The sequence below is a fragment of the Haliaeetus leucocephalus genome, unplaced genomic scaffold (assembly GCF_000737465.1).
Source record: "Haliaeetus leucocephalus isolate CR32 unplaced genomic scaffold, Haliaeetus_leucocephalus-4.0 Scaffold556, whole genome shotgun sequence".
In the NCBI taxonomy this organism is placed as follows: domain Eukaryota; kingdom Metazoa; phylum Chordata; class Aves; order Accipitriformes; family Accipitridae; genus Haliaeetus; species Haliaeetus leucocephalus.
The window spans coordinates 896,286-913,315 of record NW_010972992.1 but is presented as its reverse complement, the minus strand read 5'-3'; the positions used below and the strand labels follow the sequence as shown (position 1 = coordinate 913,315).

Below are 17,030 nucleotides of genomic sequence, written 5' to 3'. Positions count from 1 at the left end.
GGGGTCTGCGGGGGGGCGGCGGTGGCGGGCCGCCGCCTCAACCTCCTCCTCCCCTCCCCCGCTTCCTGGCGCGGCGGGCGGGGGCCGGACCCTCGGCGCTCGGGAGCGGCGGCAGGAAGCGCTCCCGCTCCTGCGCTGGGTGCATCGGCCATCGCCGGGGGGCACGGGCCTCGCTCCCCGCCGGGACCCCTCTGCCCTGGCTGCGGCGGCTTCCCGCTCCTCGGTGCGGCTTGGCTGCGGTCGGGGGCTGCGGGGAGGAACGCCGAGGGTCAGCCTGTGCTCGTGGGGCTGCAGGTTGGGGCTCTCTGGTCTCTTCCAGGCGAGCAGCGCCGGGCACCGTAGGAGCTCTGAGCCGCAGCGGGGGTGCGGGCACTGTGAAAAGGCTTAGCTTAAGCAGTGTGCGCTGCAAAAAGTCAGTTCCTGCACGAAAAGGAGTTGGGAGGCTCGTTTGCCTAGGTGTGAGGTGGCTGGCTTATGCAAAGAGCGTCCAGCTACTGTCGTTATACAGTGCCAGTGATGTCGCTGGTTTTGGCTAGGGTAGGAGCCAGTGCCACTTTGAGGGTTGGCGTTGACATATGTTTCTCTTTCTCCTTTGAAATCTCATCAAGATGTATATACTGCAGCAGCATGTCACCTAGCTGTGTTTTAAAGGTTTGTTTTGGTGATCTGGACTTCAGTAGCGTTTTTTCCTGTAAGCGGGTAGAACTTGCAGCTGGTGGCAGCAGCGGGAGACGCTTGTATAGCCAGGTAGCTGTGAACATAACAACTGGCATTGTGAAATGTGTGCTTAATGAAGAATTGCAAAGTGGTCAGAATTCCTGTTGCCCTGTCTGTGTGGGTACTGCAACGGGTGGAGCCAGAGCGGCTTTGCTACCCTCTTTTGACAAAAGCGTGGGGAAGACAAGGCCTTAACGAGGAGGAGGCCATGTTAGATGACAACTTGGTAGTCAGAAGTAGTTCAGTCTGGCCATCTGTGATTGTCTTTGTCTTGTGTTCGTCTGTGTTTCTTCTCTCCCAGAAAGGAGGTGCTAGCTGTCTTTATTCAAAGTGTTAAATCATAGTTGTCTAAATGTCGTTACCCCCCCCCCTTTTTTTTTTTTTTGAAAGGTATTTAAAATCTGGATCAAGCTCCTGGTATTGCTAATCGGAATAACTCAGTAAAGCACTTAAAGCTTCTCTCTTTCAGTTAGCAAAAGGGTCTTATGCAAAACCAACTTTAGATAGAAAGCCTTTGTATTCAGCTAGCTATATGTGGAAAATGTGTTGTTCTGCTTTGTAAACTGTTCCTTCTTGTTAGTATAGGATTATGGGGAAGGCAGTGTAGGCAGATGTGTATTTGAAACAGGTCTTATGGATGCACATTAAGACTTGAATCAGTATATTGCTAATTGTAGAAATGATTCTGTGTCTAAACTGTTCACTTGTTGTATGCCTCAGTAACAATGAGGACAAGGATTTTTAAGTCTTGGCAAGGAATACAAACTACTGTGATGCAAGATAAAACATGTTTGCACTTTGGTAACATGTTCTAGGCAGAAATTTTAGTCATTAGATTTGCATACTTTGAACTTGGTTATTCATGACCTGCAACTGGTGCTCTTAATTCATTATATGCCCTGCATTGGGGTTGTTTGTTTGCCTGAAACTGATGGCCAGTTTTAGGAAGTTTATGATGTTTTCACTGTTTAATAGAAATGTTCTGGAAGTCCTAGAGTGTCTGGACTATCTAAAATAGAAACCGTGGATCTTCTACTAACAGAACAATAGTAAACAGAAATGGAGCCCATCTGAAACCCCTAGGGATTTCCCTGATGAGTGTGCAACTGTGCTTTTCTTACTTTCCTGTAAAGCACAAGAAGGCCTGATGTGAGGTGCAGCATGAAGTTGACTGCTAATCTTGATGTAAAAGTTGCTTCTGCTTAAAATGCAGCTGTAGTACTAAAATGAATTTCCAAGCCTTATAAGCACAGACAGCCAGACATCTTAAATCTTTTCAACAGCTATCTGTTACCCTACAAGCTTCAGAGTTAATATAGCATATTGTATTTTGGTTGCAACATTGCTTCTGGCTCCTGAGAACTTGTACAATAAATTAATATGCATCACTGCAGTTGAGGTGTGCGTAATCTGTTTTACACTGGTGTGAGTGCTCACAGCTTTTAGAAGTCATCTATGAGCCTGTGTGTTTTAGCCCTCTGTCTCCTCTGCCTGCCTTTTGTGGTCAGCTGAGCTTTCACACTGTCATTAGGCTCAATCATATGAATTTCAATGATCTGAGCTTCTATAGTAATAGCCTGTAAGGAGGAATTGTAAGGGGGATGTAGTTATCCTCGCTCTTGAGGCTCCTGAGGCTCCCTTTCTGAGGAAAGAACACCACCTTTTTTTGTAGAAGATGAAGGTGCTGTCAAATTAAATGGAAGCAAAATTGGTTTCTGATACTCCAGCTAGTAAGAAGCTCTCTTTAACTACTTAGTGTATGGTAGACTTCTGCCTTGGCTCCTCTCAACCCATTATGCTGAATGCAGGTGAAACCTCCCCTATTTTTAGTATTTAATACATGACAAATAAAACAGTGTGTTGATTAGATAAGCTTTTATGCTGAAGTTTTAAAGAGATTTAGAGTATTTTTACAGTTCTGTAACCTATCATCGTTTAACTAGGTGGTTTCCTTCAAGCCCTGTTTAAAATAGCTTACACCATACTGGCTAAGGGTGTCCATCGGAAAGTATTACCCCTAGAAATGGCGGGTAAAACCCTTTCACCAGCGTATCTTCTAGGGCTAAAGCCTGGTACAAAGTTATCCCACCCTGAGTATGTCTAGTCACCCCTGTGTAGTGGTCAGCTGCCTCTTGCAGCCCCTGCTGCATCTTTATGACGGTGTGCAGGTAAATGCCTGAGATAAGTGACAGAAATGGCATTAAGACAAGGTATTTCCAGCTTCTGGTGGTGGATCCTTTATGTTGTTCTTGGATGGAAGAACTGGATTTGTTTACCCAGCCCTGGGTGTGCAGTAAACTTAAAATAGTGAGTACCAGAAGCAGGGTTTCAATGTTCTTGTCATGTTGTTGATCTTTGTAAGCTTCCCTTTGAGTTTCAGATAGTGACTTCTGTTTTAAAGAGTTTTAAAACTTCAAAACACTGTTTGGCCTGTTTTCAGTAAAGCAGCTGTCCTTTTCTTGAGATTATTGACTTCTAAACCAGTGACATTTTATAGAGAAAACAGAGTTAGTTTTGCAAAAGCTTTTTAAAAAACCATTATTCTATTTTAAGCTCTTGTGCTGCTAATTCACCCCATTACTTCTGAATGTTATGGCGTAATTCCTAGCAGGAGAGTTGGTCTGTGCACTGTTCTCTTGTCTTGTGAAAAACCAAAACAAAACCTTTATTATAAAGTAGTAATGCAGGGGCTTCCTTTGAGCCTTTCTCTCTGGAGGTGGTCGCAGATACCAGCTCATCTGTACTAAGAGTTCCATGCCTGTGGTCAGATTGCGTGGTATCAGCGCCTGTTTTCCAAGTGTAGACCAAACTATGGCAGGGTGAAGGTTTTTACCAAGCTAATACAGTGTTACAGCAAACCTTAAACTGTGTAGTGGTGTGGGACTAGGGGAGGCCCAGAGGCAGACTGCTGAGTACAACAGGAAAGGATTGCTGTCACTTGTGGTGCCAGACTCACAGCAATAGCTAAGGCTGCCAGAATTGTCTTGGTTTGTAACAAGCTGTTTTGAATTGCTCAGCTCTTCTCAAGTTGAAAGATGCTGTGCTGTGTTGTTGGCCAATGGTGAGTGTTCTGTTTTGGGGAAAAAAATGACAAAAATGCTCCTGCAGCTTTGGATGCAAGGAAAGAAGGCGTCTGCCACTTCATAAACTGGTGTAGCTGTTTACGTTGGGCCAGCTGTGGTTGGTAAACAGCTGAATGCAAAAGGGCTGGTTGTGGGATGGCTCTGTGCTGGGCTTGGATTTGACAGTGGGCATGCTCTGGTTGTGGTTCACCTTGATGTGTTTGAGCAGTTAGCTTGAGTTTAGTAATTTTTTTTTTTCTTAGTGCTTGTGAAGTGTTGCTGAGCTAAAGGCTTAGTTCCTCTCAGAAAGATCCTCTTCTCCCATGTCCTGGAGTGGGGGCTGTTACTTCTTCTTGAGCATTTTCTGCATTTACCTACTGCTGAGAAGCTGCCGGTTGCCCAACAGGCTCTTGGTCTTGCTTCCTCTGCCACAATCACGGCACTGTGGGTGGCTTGCCTTCTGCCGTGCAAGGGAGGGTGGTTCCAGCTGCTCTGGTTTCTTCCTCTGGTTAGGTGAGTGTAGGACAACCACTGCTGCTTCAGTCCTGGTGTGAGTGAGCCTTCCAGCTGCTTTGTTAGGTTTAATATAAAACACCAAGATAGCTCAGTGTCTGGGAAAAGTTGCTTTTGCAATATTTTTTTAACAAAGCTTCCTCTCTTTAGTCCTCAGACAGTATGTTGCTACTTGGCCTGAGTTATCCCCCTCCCCAAACACACAGCATCCTCAAGGAACTCTTCAGGCTGTGTGCATGGAGCACCCGCAACTCTGCCATTCCCTGAGCGTAACAGGAAGGAGAGGTGATCTGTTGCAAGTGCATGCAGGGTGCTTGCCACTATGCAAAAATGTGCCTCAAAATAGAGGAACTTCTGCCAGTGTCTGTTTTACCACTGTTAAATGTAGTTGGCCATGGGTATGGGGAGAGAAGCATCGAGGCTAGTGTGTACCATTATTTGGTAGTATGCGCAAATAGGAGTATAGGTACAGCTTGTATTTTTAAATATGAACAGTATGAAACTAAGCTAATAAAGATAGGTTTTTTTAATGTGGTGTTAAAAATACTGAACAGGATTTTGTTACACGGTAGAGTAAAACAGCTTCTTGTCGAGTATGAAAGTGAAGAGTAATAATGCAAGATTAAAATGCCTTTGACAAAAAAGGACTTAATGTAAGCCCACATACTTCCCAGTGTTTAATCTGGGGCAGGTTTTCCCAGTGCTGGTGGCTGGTTTGACTGTGTAACCTTAACCAGAGTGATAACAGAAGAAGTTGATGCTTTTGCTTTTTTCTGTTGAGCTCATGATAAAGTTAAGGTAGTTGTTTTGAGCTGTGAAGTGGGATAGATTGACAATGCTGGCGCTAAAGCAGGTGAGCAGGTGTGGGTGTGGCTGCACCACAGTGTAACTGGTGTGGCAGCAAAGAGCCCACTGAGTCGCATGCTCTCTGTCTGACCGGGCTGCATGGGCAGCTTTCTTGCTTTGAATTTAGGACTAAAAGGGGATGATATGGCTTTCCCCTTCTTTTTTTGAAGTTGTAGAACTTGAAACGTGTTACAGTACTGCTGGTAGCTTAGGTTCAGGCTTCTAAAATTCCCCCACCCAGCTGTCTTCACTTCCTATCTTGTGTATGTCTCTGCTTTGCCAGTTTCTTGTGAGGAGCCTTTATGAAGATAAGCAAAGTAGCTTAATTGGACACCTTCCATATAAACCAAATAACAACGCTGTTTTTTGGAGATAGTTCTCCCTTGTGGAATGCAAATTCTGAGATAGGATTTAAAGGATTGTCTGACTTGTTAGTGGCAGTTAAAAAAACCCAAAAACCAACCAATCAACCAGTGCTTAAAAAGAAGGATATCTTTTTCAAGATCATGAACTGATATGGTATAAGACTGTTTCTTGAGTCTGTCCCTTCTGCTTTTTGCAGGTTTTGCCTTGGACTTCGTGATTTGCCTTGTTCTAAGGGAGTGCAACTCCTGCACTGGTTTGTAGTTTGACAGCCTTTTTAGGCTCTGTTTAAGAAATTAAGTACCCAGGCCTTAAGCTCAACTTGGAACCTTTGGGAGCAAATGCATTTGTGTATATAGCTTGTGTGCCTGCAGTAGTCTGAGCTATGGGGAAGATGGGTGGGTGATCTTGGTCACCAAGTGGTTTAGAGCATAATATATTCTTTTAATTTCATTTACCACATTGATAGCATAGAAGTGACAGATGTGTTTAGTTCTGGGGTGAGATCTCCATGAAGAAGAAGATTCCTAGCAGGCTGAAAGGTGGGCTTTGGGCTGGAAGATTTAGGTAATGTCTGTAAATGGCTGCTGTACACCTGCAGAGGAGAATGCTGGCCATGGTAATACTGCTCTTGAAACCAGTTTTGCTTTCTGTGCCAGTTAGTCTTTTTGGAATTCAGCTCTTAATCAGAGAGTGGCTTCTGTTGGTGTTTTGCATCATAGGTTTGTGACAGTATCAGTGTACCAAGAGGTCCAGGGTTTTTTAGCTCTGCAGTTGACAGCTGTAGTCGTGTAGTCTCTTCATTAGTGGCTTGCAATCTTTGCAGAGAACTGGTGTGTTGTGTGCAGTGGTCTTTGGGTTGAAGTGTTTGTTGTGCCAGGTTTGTAATACAGGCACACAGTCAGTACCTTCTCCATATAATGCTGGTAGGTATCTCTGGTGGGGAAACACGATTGCTTGGATCGTAGTAGCTGATTATCTCTTGTTGGTGCCCCTGATTTGGGAGACTTGTCACTTTGAAAAGCAAAAGTGTTAGTTTGTAGTAGGGATAGAGGAGGTGCCAGAGGGCAAGGACCTTGAAATGGCAGGGCAAGGGTGCCTTGAAATGGATGTAATTAATCTAGGAATGATTATCAAATGCAAACAAAGACTTTATTTAGAAATGTGTGTTTTTTATAAGATATGACATGAAGGTAGTGTGGAAGGGTAAAAGTGGTTAACAGAGATCATGAGTAAAATCCTGTGAATATTGTTCCTTTCATTGTGGACTCCCAAGTGCTTTGACCCCACTGGAGTTAGAGGAATAACCTGTTTACTGTAAAATTACATTGTCTGGGGGAAAGGACTTATTCTTAGTTTTCAGAAACGGCTCTGTTTTCTTGCAATGTGAAGCAGGCTCTCAAACAGGATCTGGAAGCTGTGATGGACTGGTTAAGCTTTGCCTTGTGAATTAATGGTGTATACTAAAGAGCATCATGAAATGGTTCTTGGTCATCAGCCGGTAGTTGCTTGCAGCAAGCTGCATTTAGCTGGTACCTGTGATGAAATGGCAGCAGTTTCAGTCCTGCCTAAAAGAGGAAGTCTTGGTGCTGCTGGGGCTCGACAGGAAACTAGTGCAGGATGTGTGGACAGATTTGACAGCTTGGTTTCCTTTGGCTAGGAGAATGTACACATTTTAACCTGAAAACATGCTTTGGTAGCTTAAAAATAAAAGGATTCTTAACAAGCTTGAAGGCTTGTGGTTTCTACTTCAGATTGCAGGTACAGCAAGAGTGAAGGCAAGATCATGCAGATTCTTACCTCTTGGTTTAGGAGGGAACGCCGGTTGTGTACAAAGACCGACAAAATTTCACTTAATTCTTCACAGTCGGTAGTTCATATTGCTGCTAGATTATATTGCAACTACTCTGCATTACAGGCAATTTTTAAAACTAAGGAGCTCCCATAGTAACATCACATTTCATCTGCTTGCCATTAAAATGGGAAAATTAGGCTTGCACAAGAGGGGTTGTGCTCCTCAATGTCAGGTGCATTTAGGACAGCATTTCTTGCAACTTGCACTTAGTAAGTGGGAACCTGCCACAGGTACCATGGATTTCTTCAGCCTTTTGTGATCCGTCAGTGTCTTCTGGTGTGCGTACAGGCCTGTGTGGAGAAAGTGCGTAATTCCAAATTTTCCTTTGCAGTAGGAAGGATTACCTATCTACACAACATCCCACTGGAGACTTCAGTTAACTGTTCATTGCAGCACTTGCATTTCTGTTACCACTTTTTAGGATTAATCCTAAATGCAGATCAGCTATCTTTCACAGAAGTGTAATCGAGCTTTAAAGCAAAATTCTGTAAAATGGGCCTGTTCAGTCTGGAATAGGGCAATCTGATGAATATAACAAACTTTACAAGGCTTTGCAATCCACAGTTTCCAGGATGCTGTTGAGTTCTGTGAAATTGTATGAGGTTCAACAAGGCCAAGTGCTGGGTTCTGCAGTTCGGTCACAACAACCCCATGCAATGCTACAGACTTGGGGAAGAGCGGCTGGAAAGCTGCCTGGCAGAAAAAGACCTTGGGGGTGCTGATTGACAGCTAGCTGAATATGAGCCAGCAGTGTGCCCAGGTGGCCAAGAAGGCCAATGGCATCCTGGCTTGTATCAGAAATACTGTGGCCAGCAGGACTAGGGAAGAGATTGTTCCCCTGTACTTGGCACTGGTGAGGCCACACCTCGAGTGCTGTGTTCAGTTTTGGGCCCCTCACTACAGGAAAGACATGGAGTTGCTGGAGCATGTCCAGAGAAGGGCAACCAAGTTGCTGAGGCGCCTGGAGCACAAGTCTTATGAGGAGTGGCTGAAGGAACTGGGGTTATTTAGCCTGGAGAAAAGGAGGCTGAGGGGAGACCTTATCACTCTCTACAACTACCTGAAAGGAGGTTGTAGTGAGGTGGGTGCTGGTCTCTTCTGTGAGGTGGCTGGAGATAGGACGAGAGGAAATGGCCTCAAGTTGCGCCAGGGGAGGTTTAGGTTGGATATTAGGAAAAATTTCGTTACTGAAAGGGTTGTCAGGCACTGGAACAGGCTGCCCAGGGAAGTGGTTGAGTCATCATCCCTGGAGGTATTCAAAAAGTCTGTAGACAAGGCACTTCAGAACATGGTTTAGTGGGCATGGTTGATGGTTGGACTCGATGATCTTGAAGGTCTTTTCCAACCTAAATGATTCTATGATTCTGTGAAATCCTGCTGGTGTGATCATGTGCTGAACAGGTTAAAATCCAGAGAAGTATGATCAGTTAACATATACTTTACTGAAGCACTGAAGTTTTTGATTACAATACAGAGAAGTTTGAGAAATTAAATAAATTCAGTGTATGTGCTGGGTTTTTTTTTAAGAAGTCTTTAGATATTGTTGAACAGAACTAAGTCATATTGACTTGTGTTACATTCCCAGTCTTTATCAGCTCTCCTCTCTGGGCTTGGCCAGATGGCTCATGATTACATGGCTCAAAATCCACTCACTGCACTCGAACTGGGATGACTTCAGCTCTTTCTAGTCTGTTTCAATTCCCTCAGATATTTAAAACTACTTGGAGTGTTTTCTAGTCCTGCTGGGTGTTGTATATGTTAGACTTCCTCTTATTAGGCTGCTTTGGAGGGGGGACAACCCCAAACCTCTTCTAACTTCTTTGTTTCTTCCTCCCTTGGCATTGCACTCTGGGGATGAGTTATTCTCTAGTCGTATCTCATATTGGATTCAATTACTTTTAAACCACAAGTCAATGATGTATGTGTCTTTAAAGCTATTCCTATGGAAGAGCAGGTCCCAGGATAGTGCATCTAAGCTCCCTAAAAATGAGCTTGTTTTCAGCTGTGTTCTGTGGACTTCTAAGAAGTGGAAAATATGAAGTAGCTCATCCAGCTAATCTAGAAAGCCTACTAATCCAAATAAAATAACTTATTCAACAATTCCAGTTTCCCACTGGTTAAGACCTTGGAGGCCTATGCTTAAGACTATAAATCTGTTTAAAACTTAGGCCATTTTATTTCAGTATTTAAAGATGATATATAAAGTTATATATCCATTAAAAAAAAAAAGGTGAGGGGATCCCTTTACCTAAAGATGTGCTTGAATGCATTTTGGTCCTTTAAAAATGTAATTAATCCTGAAGTGTATAAAGTGTGGGGGGAGGGGCAATTAAACAACTGTGTGAGAAGTGGTAGTTGCTTGGTACATAGAGGACTTCTAGTGGGCTAGTTCAGTGTTTCTCATGGTAAATTTTGTTAATTTCTTCCTTCAGAAAGAAAAAAGAAAAAAAAAACCAACTGAAAACAAATGCCTTCAGGCTTTTCCAGGTCCCCTGTTGTGCAGTTCACGTTTTGCTTTATGCTCCAGAGTGAGGCTTTGGGTTATTTGCACTCTGTTTTGTTCCCACTGCCGGAAAGCCTTAAGGATTGGGTCAGCTGGTAGGAAAAGGTGGTGCGTGGTTTGAGTTCAGGGCCTTTGCCTCACACTGACACCCCAGTGTAGGGTGGGGGTGGTACATGTTTCCATTGGTGATGTGGACTGTGCTAACCCTTTACTTTGGGAGTGAAGTAAATGTGAGAGTAAGCAGTACTTTTATAGGAAATACTCTTAATTTCAACTGCTGGTGTTCTCTGCGAGAGTAATTATGTAGATAAAGTTGATCATTCACTGCAAGAGTCAGAGTTGTCTCTTGCAGGAGTAATGCAATCTGCGTGCAAGGCGTGTGTGTACAGCTTGTGCTTTGTCTTAGCTGGAGTCTTTGAGCTGAGCCTTCACCAGAGTACCGCAGCTTCTCTTCCAGGGCCAGTGTGGGGACTTGGCTGTGTCTAAGGACAGGAAAGAAGTGAAGGTTTGCAGTTCACTCGTGATCTGATGTGCTTTCTCATGGTGTGGTTTCATTTTGTTGCTTGCTTGGTGCTCTCTGGAGTAATGAGTTTTGAAGAGTAACACTAAAGGCGTCCTTTTTTTTTTTTTTTTTTTTACAAAGGCATATGTGAGCTTTTCTTGTGCAAGTGCATATACAGAATTTTAAGATTTATAGTGAATCATGGATTGGTATGCTGCAGTGAGCATAGGAAGTGCTTCAGAGTCGGGATTTTTCCTCTAGTGTGCTTCCTGGGTTCTGGAAAGGCTGTCTTGAAGCAGATGTGTAACCTGTAAACAAGGAAATACAAATAATTGGGGTAAGAGGGTAGAAGAGGAGGTAGAGCAGGAAGGGAGGAGAAGAATACAGAATGGAGGAGGAGGTGTCTGCTGGGGGAGGGCAGGGTGGCAAGTGAGATTGGGTTGGAGGTGGATGTGCTGATCCTCTTGTGACAGCACTTGGGGTGAGCAAGGTCAGCTGGAGCAGGGATTTCCTGAGTCTGGGTGGGCAGTGTAATGAATTCCAGTTGCAACTGAAAAAGCATACAAGAAGTGGCTGGGAAATCCAGTGTGGAGAGTTGTTTTGTACTTCATTTATTAACTCTGAAAGAAATTCACAAAGGCTGCTACCTGTGCTGTGCAGCAACACAGCTGAATGGTTGTGTTTGGGCAAATCCCCAGACAAAAGGCAGATGATGGTGCCTTATTGCATGGATAAGGCTGGCAAGCTAGTGAGGTATGCTGGTAATTTAGGCTGGTTTTAGTTGGAGTGCGCTCGAGTTGCTTGGCTAGGCCTGATACCTGTTTTGATGTGTTTTCCTTTTAAAATCTACTTAAGTGACTTATTCCTTTCCACCTTTGTTTTGCGCATGAAGCCTGCCTTAATTTGGGACTGAGCTGCTCTGTTCCATTGCCTGCTTTCTTTCTGGTGACTTTTTTTGTTCTAAAATGTGACTTCTCTGTGATCAGTGCCACTAGTGTGGCAAGGCAGAACTATGTGAGCACCTTAGCAGTTGAGGCAATATTGACTAATATTACTTAGATATAAACGGTTGAGCTGACCTGAACACAGAAAATGTCTTTTGAATGGAAACAATTACTTTGTCCTCCTGAGTAAATGTGTGTTTGCTTCAGGGCCAAATTTGAGAGTTTTTTGTAGTATTAATGAAGGGCCTGTTGCTAGGGCTTGGCTGTGCATACTGCTGATTGTTCTATGTGAGACTGAGGTCTGCTACTGCAGCATAGATCAACAGATTCTATCGTTTTGATAGAGAAATATGGCACCAAGTAGAGGACTGGTGATAATGCCTGATGCCTACACAAATCTTTGATTGTATGTGTTGAAAGAAGATGTATAGATGAAGATAAATAGATAGCAGTGTTGTGAGTGCATGACGTACCAGATGCTGGCTGATGTCCTGCTCTGAGAAAGTGTTTGCTGCCCTTTCCTAAAATTGACTGCTTGTGGATCTCTCTGTGGCTTGTGGGAATGGTGGTGATTAGTGTTCCCCTACAAGTACTGTTTTTAGGAACTTTTGAGGGTGTTTATTAGGAAGGTAGCTGGCTTTGTCTAAATGTTTGAGCATCCTTGCAGCATCTGAAGAAAAGCTAGTGGTGTAAGGTTTGTTTTGAGTTGCTAGCAATTATCTTTCCTTGTAAGTGTGACGATGTGATGTGCAGTATCAAATCACTTTGCTAGCTGTGACCAGAACGCTCAAAAACTTCTTCCAGATCACTCTGAGAATTGAAATCCCCAGGAAGTGCCCAAATGCATAGTTCACTAGGGATTGATTCAATTTTTTAATGCTGTTACCCAGACCTGAGAGCCATGGCAACATCCGTGCTAGGCTAAAGCATTGCCACCATTCTGAGGGTAAATTTGCTGCAGTTGATGTCTCTTCTTGTCCTTTCCCCCAACACCCTGGCAGGGGGTAACTCAGTTTGCAAGTCTTTGTTGCTGTAAATAAAAGTATTTCCAATAATATGGAAATGTTCAAAGTCAGTGGGAGCTTTGCCACTAGGCTTGCTGGGGTCAGGATTTCACACCTGTATGTGAATGAATGGTCAGAGGCCTGTTAGTTTTCTAATTAAAGTAATATATTAATGAAGGGCAGCTGTGTCTGGCACTGGACGCTGCTAACTGATGTTTGGAGGGGGTATTGGTGACAAGCACTGATTTAGTTCATGTGCTAAAGTCTGCTGGGACAGTGTTGATGTAGCTGGGTGCATCATGATTTTGTAATGTCTGGAGAGTAATATGATTCCTTGGGAACTGGATGCCCTGCTGAGCTTCTCAGTGCTGTTAGCCACTTCAAAGTGGGGATAAAGGGACATGTTAAGTAGCAACGTTAACCAGAAGATTGTAGAACTGTACTTAGGCCTTAAAAAGCTGAGGGGAGGAGGAATTATGCTTACTTCTGTCTGTACCTGCTTATTTTTATCCCATAAACTAGTTTCAAAGCTCATATGGCTGTGTTTCCTGCTGCGCTTTCTTTACTGACGTGCTTTCCAGACGGAAGATCTCTTGGGAGGCATGTGTGTTACTTAGCTATCAAGACCCAAGCTTACACTTTGAGCTTTCAGTGCATTTAAGGATGGATGTTTCTATGTGTTAAAAAGAGAGTCTGGAAAAGCCTAAAGACTTTTTTTGCCCACCTCTAGGTAACTAGGCAAAAATCCCCCTGTATATTGGAGTGACTGAATTTACCTAGTCCTTCTTCCCAGTGTAGAAAAGTGACTGTGCCAGACATAGTCTTAGGTGGTGTTTGACGGTTGTATGCAGTGGGAGGGGTCTAGCCATAGGGAGGAGGTATTTGCATATATGAAAATGAGCGGCTTCCTATTGTGTGTGTGATGGAGGGAATGGATCTACCAACTCATTTAGGAGTCTTGTTTTCAGATCCCAAATGTGCTGTTAGTGGTTTGGGCTCCAGTCGAAGCTCATCATTGACATGTACTGCTATCTGGTGAGTATGAGAAACATCTAAATACATGCATCTCTTTTTTTTTTTTTTCTTCTTCTAGGTGCTCACTGGAGTTGATACTCTAGTAGACTTCAGCTATGCAGACGATCAAGTGTGTAGTTGTGGGTGATGGTGCTGTTGGTAAAACCTGTCTCTTAATTTCTTATACAACAAATAAATTCCCATCGGAATATGTACCAACGGTAAGTGTGAGAATGGCTCCGGTTGTTCTTTGGGCATGATGGGGTGGAGCAGCATGAGTTTCTTTCCCAACTAACCTTTATGGTGTGCACGCCTTAATACTTGTTCTTACAGCCTGCTTTCCTGTTGGAGACTAACCAATATGTCATGGAAGAGTAATGATCAGTCTGATACACTGCTCCTACCTATATTTTGTATTACCTGGTAGTGCTGGGGTGCCTTTCCTGTATCTGGTCAGTTCTTGCTGCTTGACTGCTCTGCTGTTTGTTGATGACCACCCGTTGGATTCTGTGAACAAGATTATTTGTGGTTGTTAGGACTGCTAAGTGGAGAGCAAGCAGCAGGAACACCTCTCCAGCTTGGTGTCTCAGTTCTTGCTAAATCTTCATTTTTAGCGAAAGAAGTATTTTATGTTGCTAGAATAGTCAGCAACTACAGTTAGCATTTTCTGATGCTCATTTTTGCTTTGCAACTCCGAAAGATCCAGAGGTCGTGCAATGAACTATGGAGTGTGGCTAGTTAACTTCAGCTAAGCATGAGAAATATGTTTGGATTTAGACTGTGCAATCTCATTCATTGGTACTTACAAACATTTGCAAACTTTTGTGTATAGTCCTTGACTATTTCTAAGTAACCTTTTTGAGTTTTACAGGCTCACTTTTCTGAGATACTGAATCTGTTGACTTATCTAAAGATCAAGTTGGGAGCAGTTTGCTGACTGCCTGCGAGGCATGTACATTATCTTTCTAATAGGAAAGTGCTTTTCTTATTAATATTGCATATGCAAGACCAGCGTACTGACACTGAGGTGGGTCAGTTTTTTAGTGAGGTTGCTGCAAGAGACTTTGACATCTGGATGCTCTTTTTACTCATTTTCTCTGTTACGGACCTGAAAAGGCCGTCTTCTACCCGTATACAAATTGAAGAGTTTACCTAGGTACCTCAAACAAATTTGGATCTGGAAATGCATCGCAAAGAGGTTGAATGCCTGTCAGTGAAAGGGTGAATGATCTTTTCTGTTATTATAAAGCAATTAAAAGAGCAGATGGCTTTTCTGAGATGCCAGGTAGCTCTGCCTGATAGCTCTTTCAGAACAGCTACTTCTTTATAAAAATATCCTCTCTTTATGGGAAAGAAGTTGCAGTGAACTTCATTGCCTCTTTGAGGTATTGGCTTTGTACACTATCCAAAGATCTTCAACTTGCCAAATTTGAGGTTTGTTAAGAATAGGACAGACTTTCACAGAACGAAAATGTTTGTGTTGTAGTTCTGGAACTAAAAATGAAAGGACTCCCAAACCTGAGAGTATTCAGGTTGGATGCAGTGGCCACTGCTAGGAACCTGAGGGTTGTGCTGTAGGCCTGGAGACCGAAGTTCATCTCATGGAGATCCTCTCACTGTGGACTGGTAGGGAAGAAGTTGCATTTGAAACTGCGTTTTGCCATTCTCAAGTTTTTGAGAGTGGTGTCAAGTATCCTGCTGTGATGCTTCTGGGACAACCACATCCTGTGCTGAACCTGTGGAAGCCCTGCTTGCCCTATTTAAGCTATTCTTTATGGTCAAGACAAAATGAAAGTGGTCAGTGAGTTCAGGCAGTGAGTATTTTTATACTTATCCTTAGTGAAATGACCCTTAATTATGTTGAAAAACATTATAATCTTAAAATGTGTATTTTGAAAGCTTGCAAGTTTGTGTGCTGTCCTGCAGATGGTAGTACTGTCTATAAATCTCTGGTAACAAGCAATGTGGAAAAGGCTATTCAAAGAAAGTTACTTGCCAGTAAAGTGTGTTCAGGGTGTCCTAAGGCTTGTTTATAGTGCCTTTTAAAACTGTCCCATGTTTCTGGAATAGTATTTACCCCTGAACTTCATGATTTGAGGAACTTGCTGTTCTGGGGATATCACAGGCCTATGCCTAATTCTGTGTATGACTTAGAGGCATATTTCAGACTCTGGAAACTAGTAACCTCTGATATTCCAGCTAATACTTCTAGTAATAAATGGGCAAAGAAATATAACAGATAGCATTGTTCCCAAAATGAAAGCAAGCTGTCAGAGAGTTGGCAAACCTTAATGTCTCCAGAACGTTTGTGGCTGAATAAGGACCCTAGAGTAAAGTGGGTAGGACTCGCTGCTTAACAAAAATGTTTAAGCAGGAGGAGAACCTGGAGGTAAAGTTCTGATTTTTGAGAACCTGGTAAATACTGGTGGTAGCTCAAGGCCAGTGTACTGACCAACACTGGGAATCCAGCTGCAGCAGCTACTGCAAAGTGTCTCTTGAGAGGAAGGTGGCACCTTTCTTCCTTGAGGGTGTTCAGTGGTACTGGGCATAGAGAGTTAGTAGGAGGTAGGGATGCTTTAGCAAATCAGTAACAGTCTGGCTTCAAACTGAGCTGCTCTGCCTGTGCAGGCACTGGAGTGGCTGGTGTAAACTGCCTGTGCTGTTGCCCTGCATAGCTGTACTTGTGCAGCAGTGCGGCCAAAATGCACCAGTTCAGACTGATAGATTAGATTAGTTTCACTTGGCCCTGTGTTTTGCAGCCCTTTCTCTTTTTTGAGGATATTTCCCAGTGGGAGATGGGTTTCATACTGGTACTGCACATGGTTTGTCACCTGCATGTTTTTGATGTCATTGCTGTTCTCAAAAAAAAGAAGCAAGGGACATGTCTGTGGAAAGGCACTGGGAATGCTCAGGTAAGCAGCAGATCAGGTGTGAGTCCTGTAACAGGAAAACTCATGCCACCTGCTCTAATGGGCTGTCTGGCACTGACAGAAATTGAAACTTCTTGTTGGGCTAGTTGTTGCTCTGGTTTTTAGCCTGTTTGGCACAATTGAGGATAAGATTGTAGAGTGCACTGTGAGACTGTAGTTGTCAGGTTTGTCTGAAGGCTAGCCTTGTAACCCTGGTCTCCTTAGGGCTGAACCCCAGACCTGTTCAATAGTTGCTGTACCTTAAAAAAAAAAAAATAAAAAAAAATTGCATTTTGCAGATAGGGAGCTTAAAAAAAACAAACAAAACCAAACAAAACCCAACAGCCCAAAACAAAAATCCCATGATGAGGGAGAGTGCATGCTAATCCCCCTAAAGGGCAGCTACAGGTAGTATTATCGACTTCCTGTCCACTGGGTGAAAATGAGGGGATATCTTTGGGGGATTAAGCTACTGACCATCTTCTGACATCTGAAAGAGCAAATGCTCTGACCTTCAGCACGGAGCATACCAGTTTCTTGTTCTGTACCTAGCAATAGATGAGTTCTCATCCTGACTTGTCCTTTGGAGTCCTGAAGTAGTAGCTGTGGCATATTGAATAGGCTCTGTGAAATGCCTTCCACCTTCCCCCAGCCCAAAGGTCTTACTTGTAGCTGGACGCTTCCTGGGGTGTTCAGTAAGGCAAACTCAGCGCAGTGTGTACAGGATTGGGCTGCAGGTAATGGAGATGAGTGGTGAAAACTCTTGCAGTACTTTAGAATCCTGACTGCTAATCTAAA

General features: G+C 43.5%; 1 protein-coding gene across 4 annotated transcripts in view; it reads left to right on the top strand.

Moving 5' to 3' along the window:
* CDC42 (cell division cycle 42) overlaps window positions 1-17,030 on the top strand; it is a 29,213-nt gene that overhangs the window by 344 nt on the left and 11,839 nt on the right. For 3 of the 4 annotated variants that reach the window (XM_010577162.1, XM_010577164.1, XM_010577165.1), the window contains exon 2: window positions 13,403-13,544. In XM_010577162.1, the coding sequence (XP_010575464.1) occupies window positions 13,440-13,544 (105 nt within the window). In that variant the 5' untranslated portion in view covers window positions 13,403-13,439. Of the gene's footprint in view, window positions 1-10,796; window positions 10,808-13,402; window positions 13,545-17,030 lie in introns of those variants that run through there. The other variant, XM_010577163.1, reaches the window with a different exon arrangement.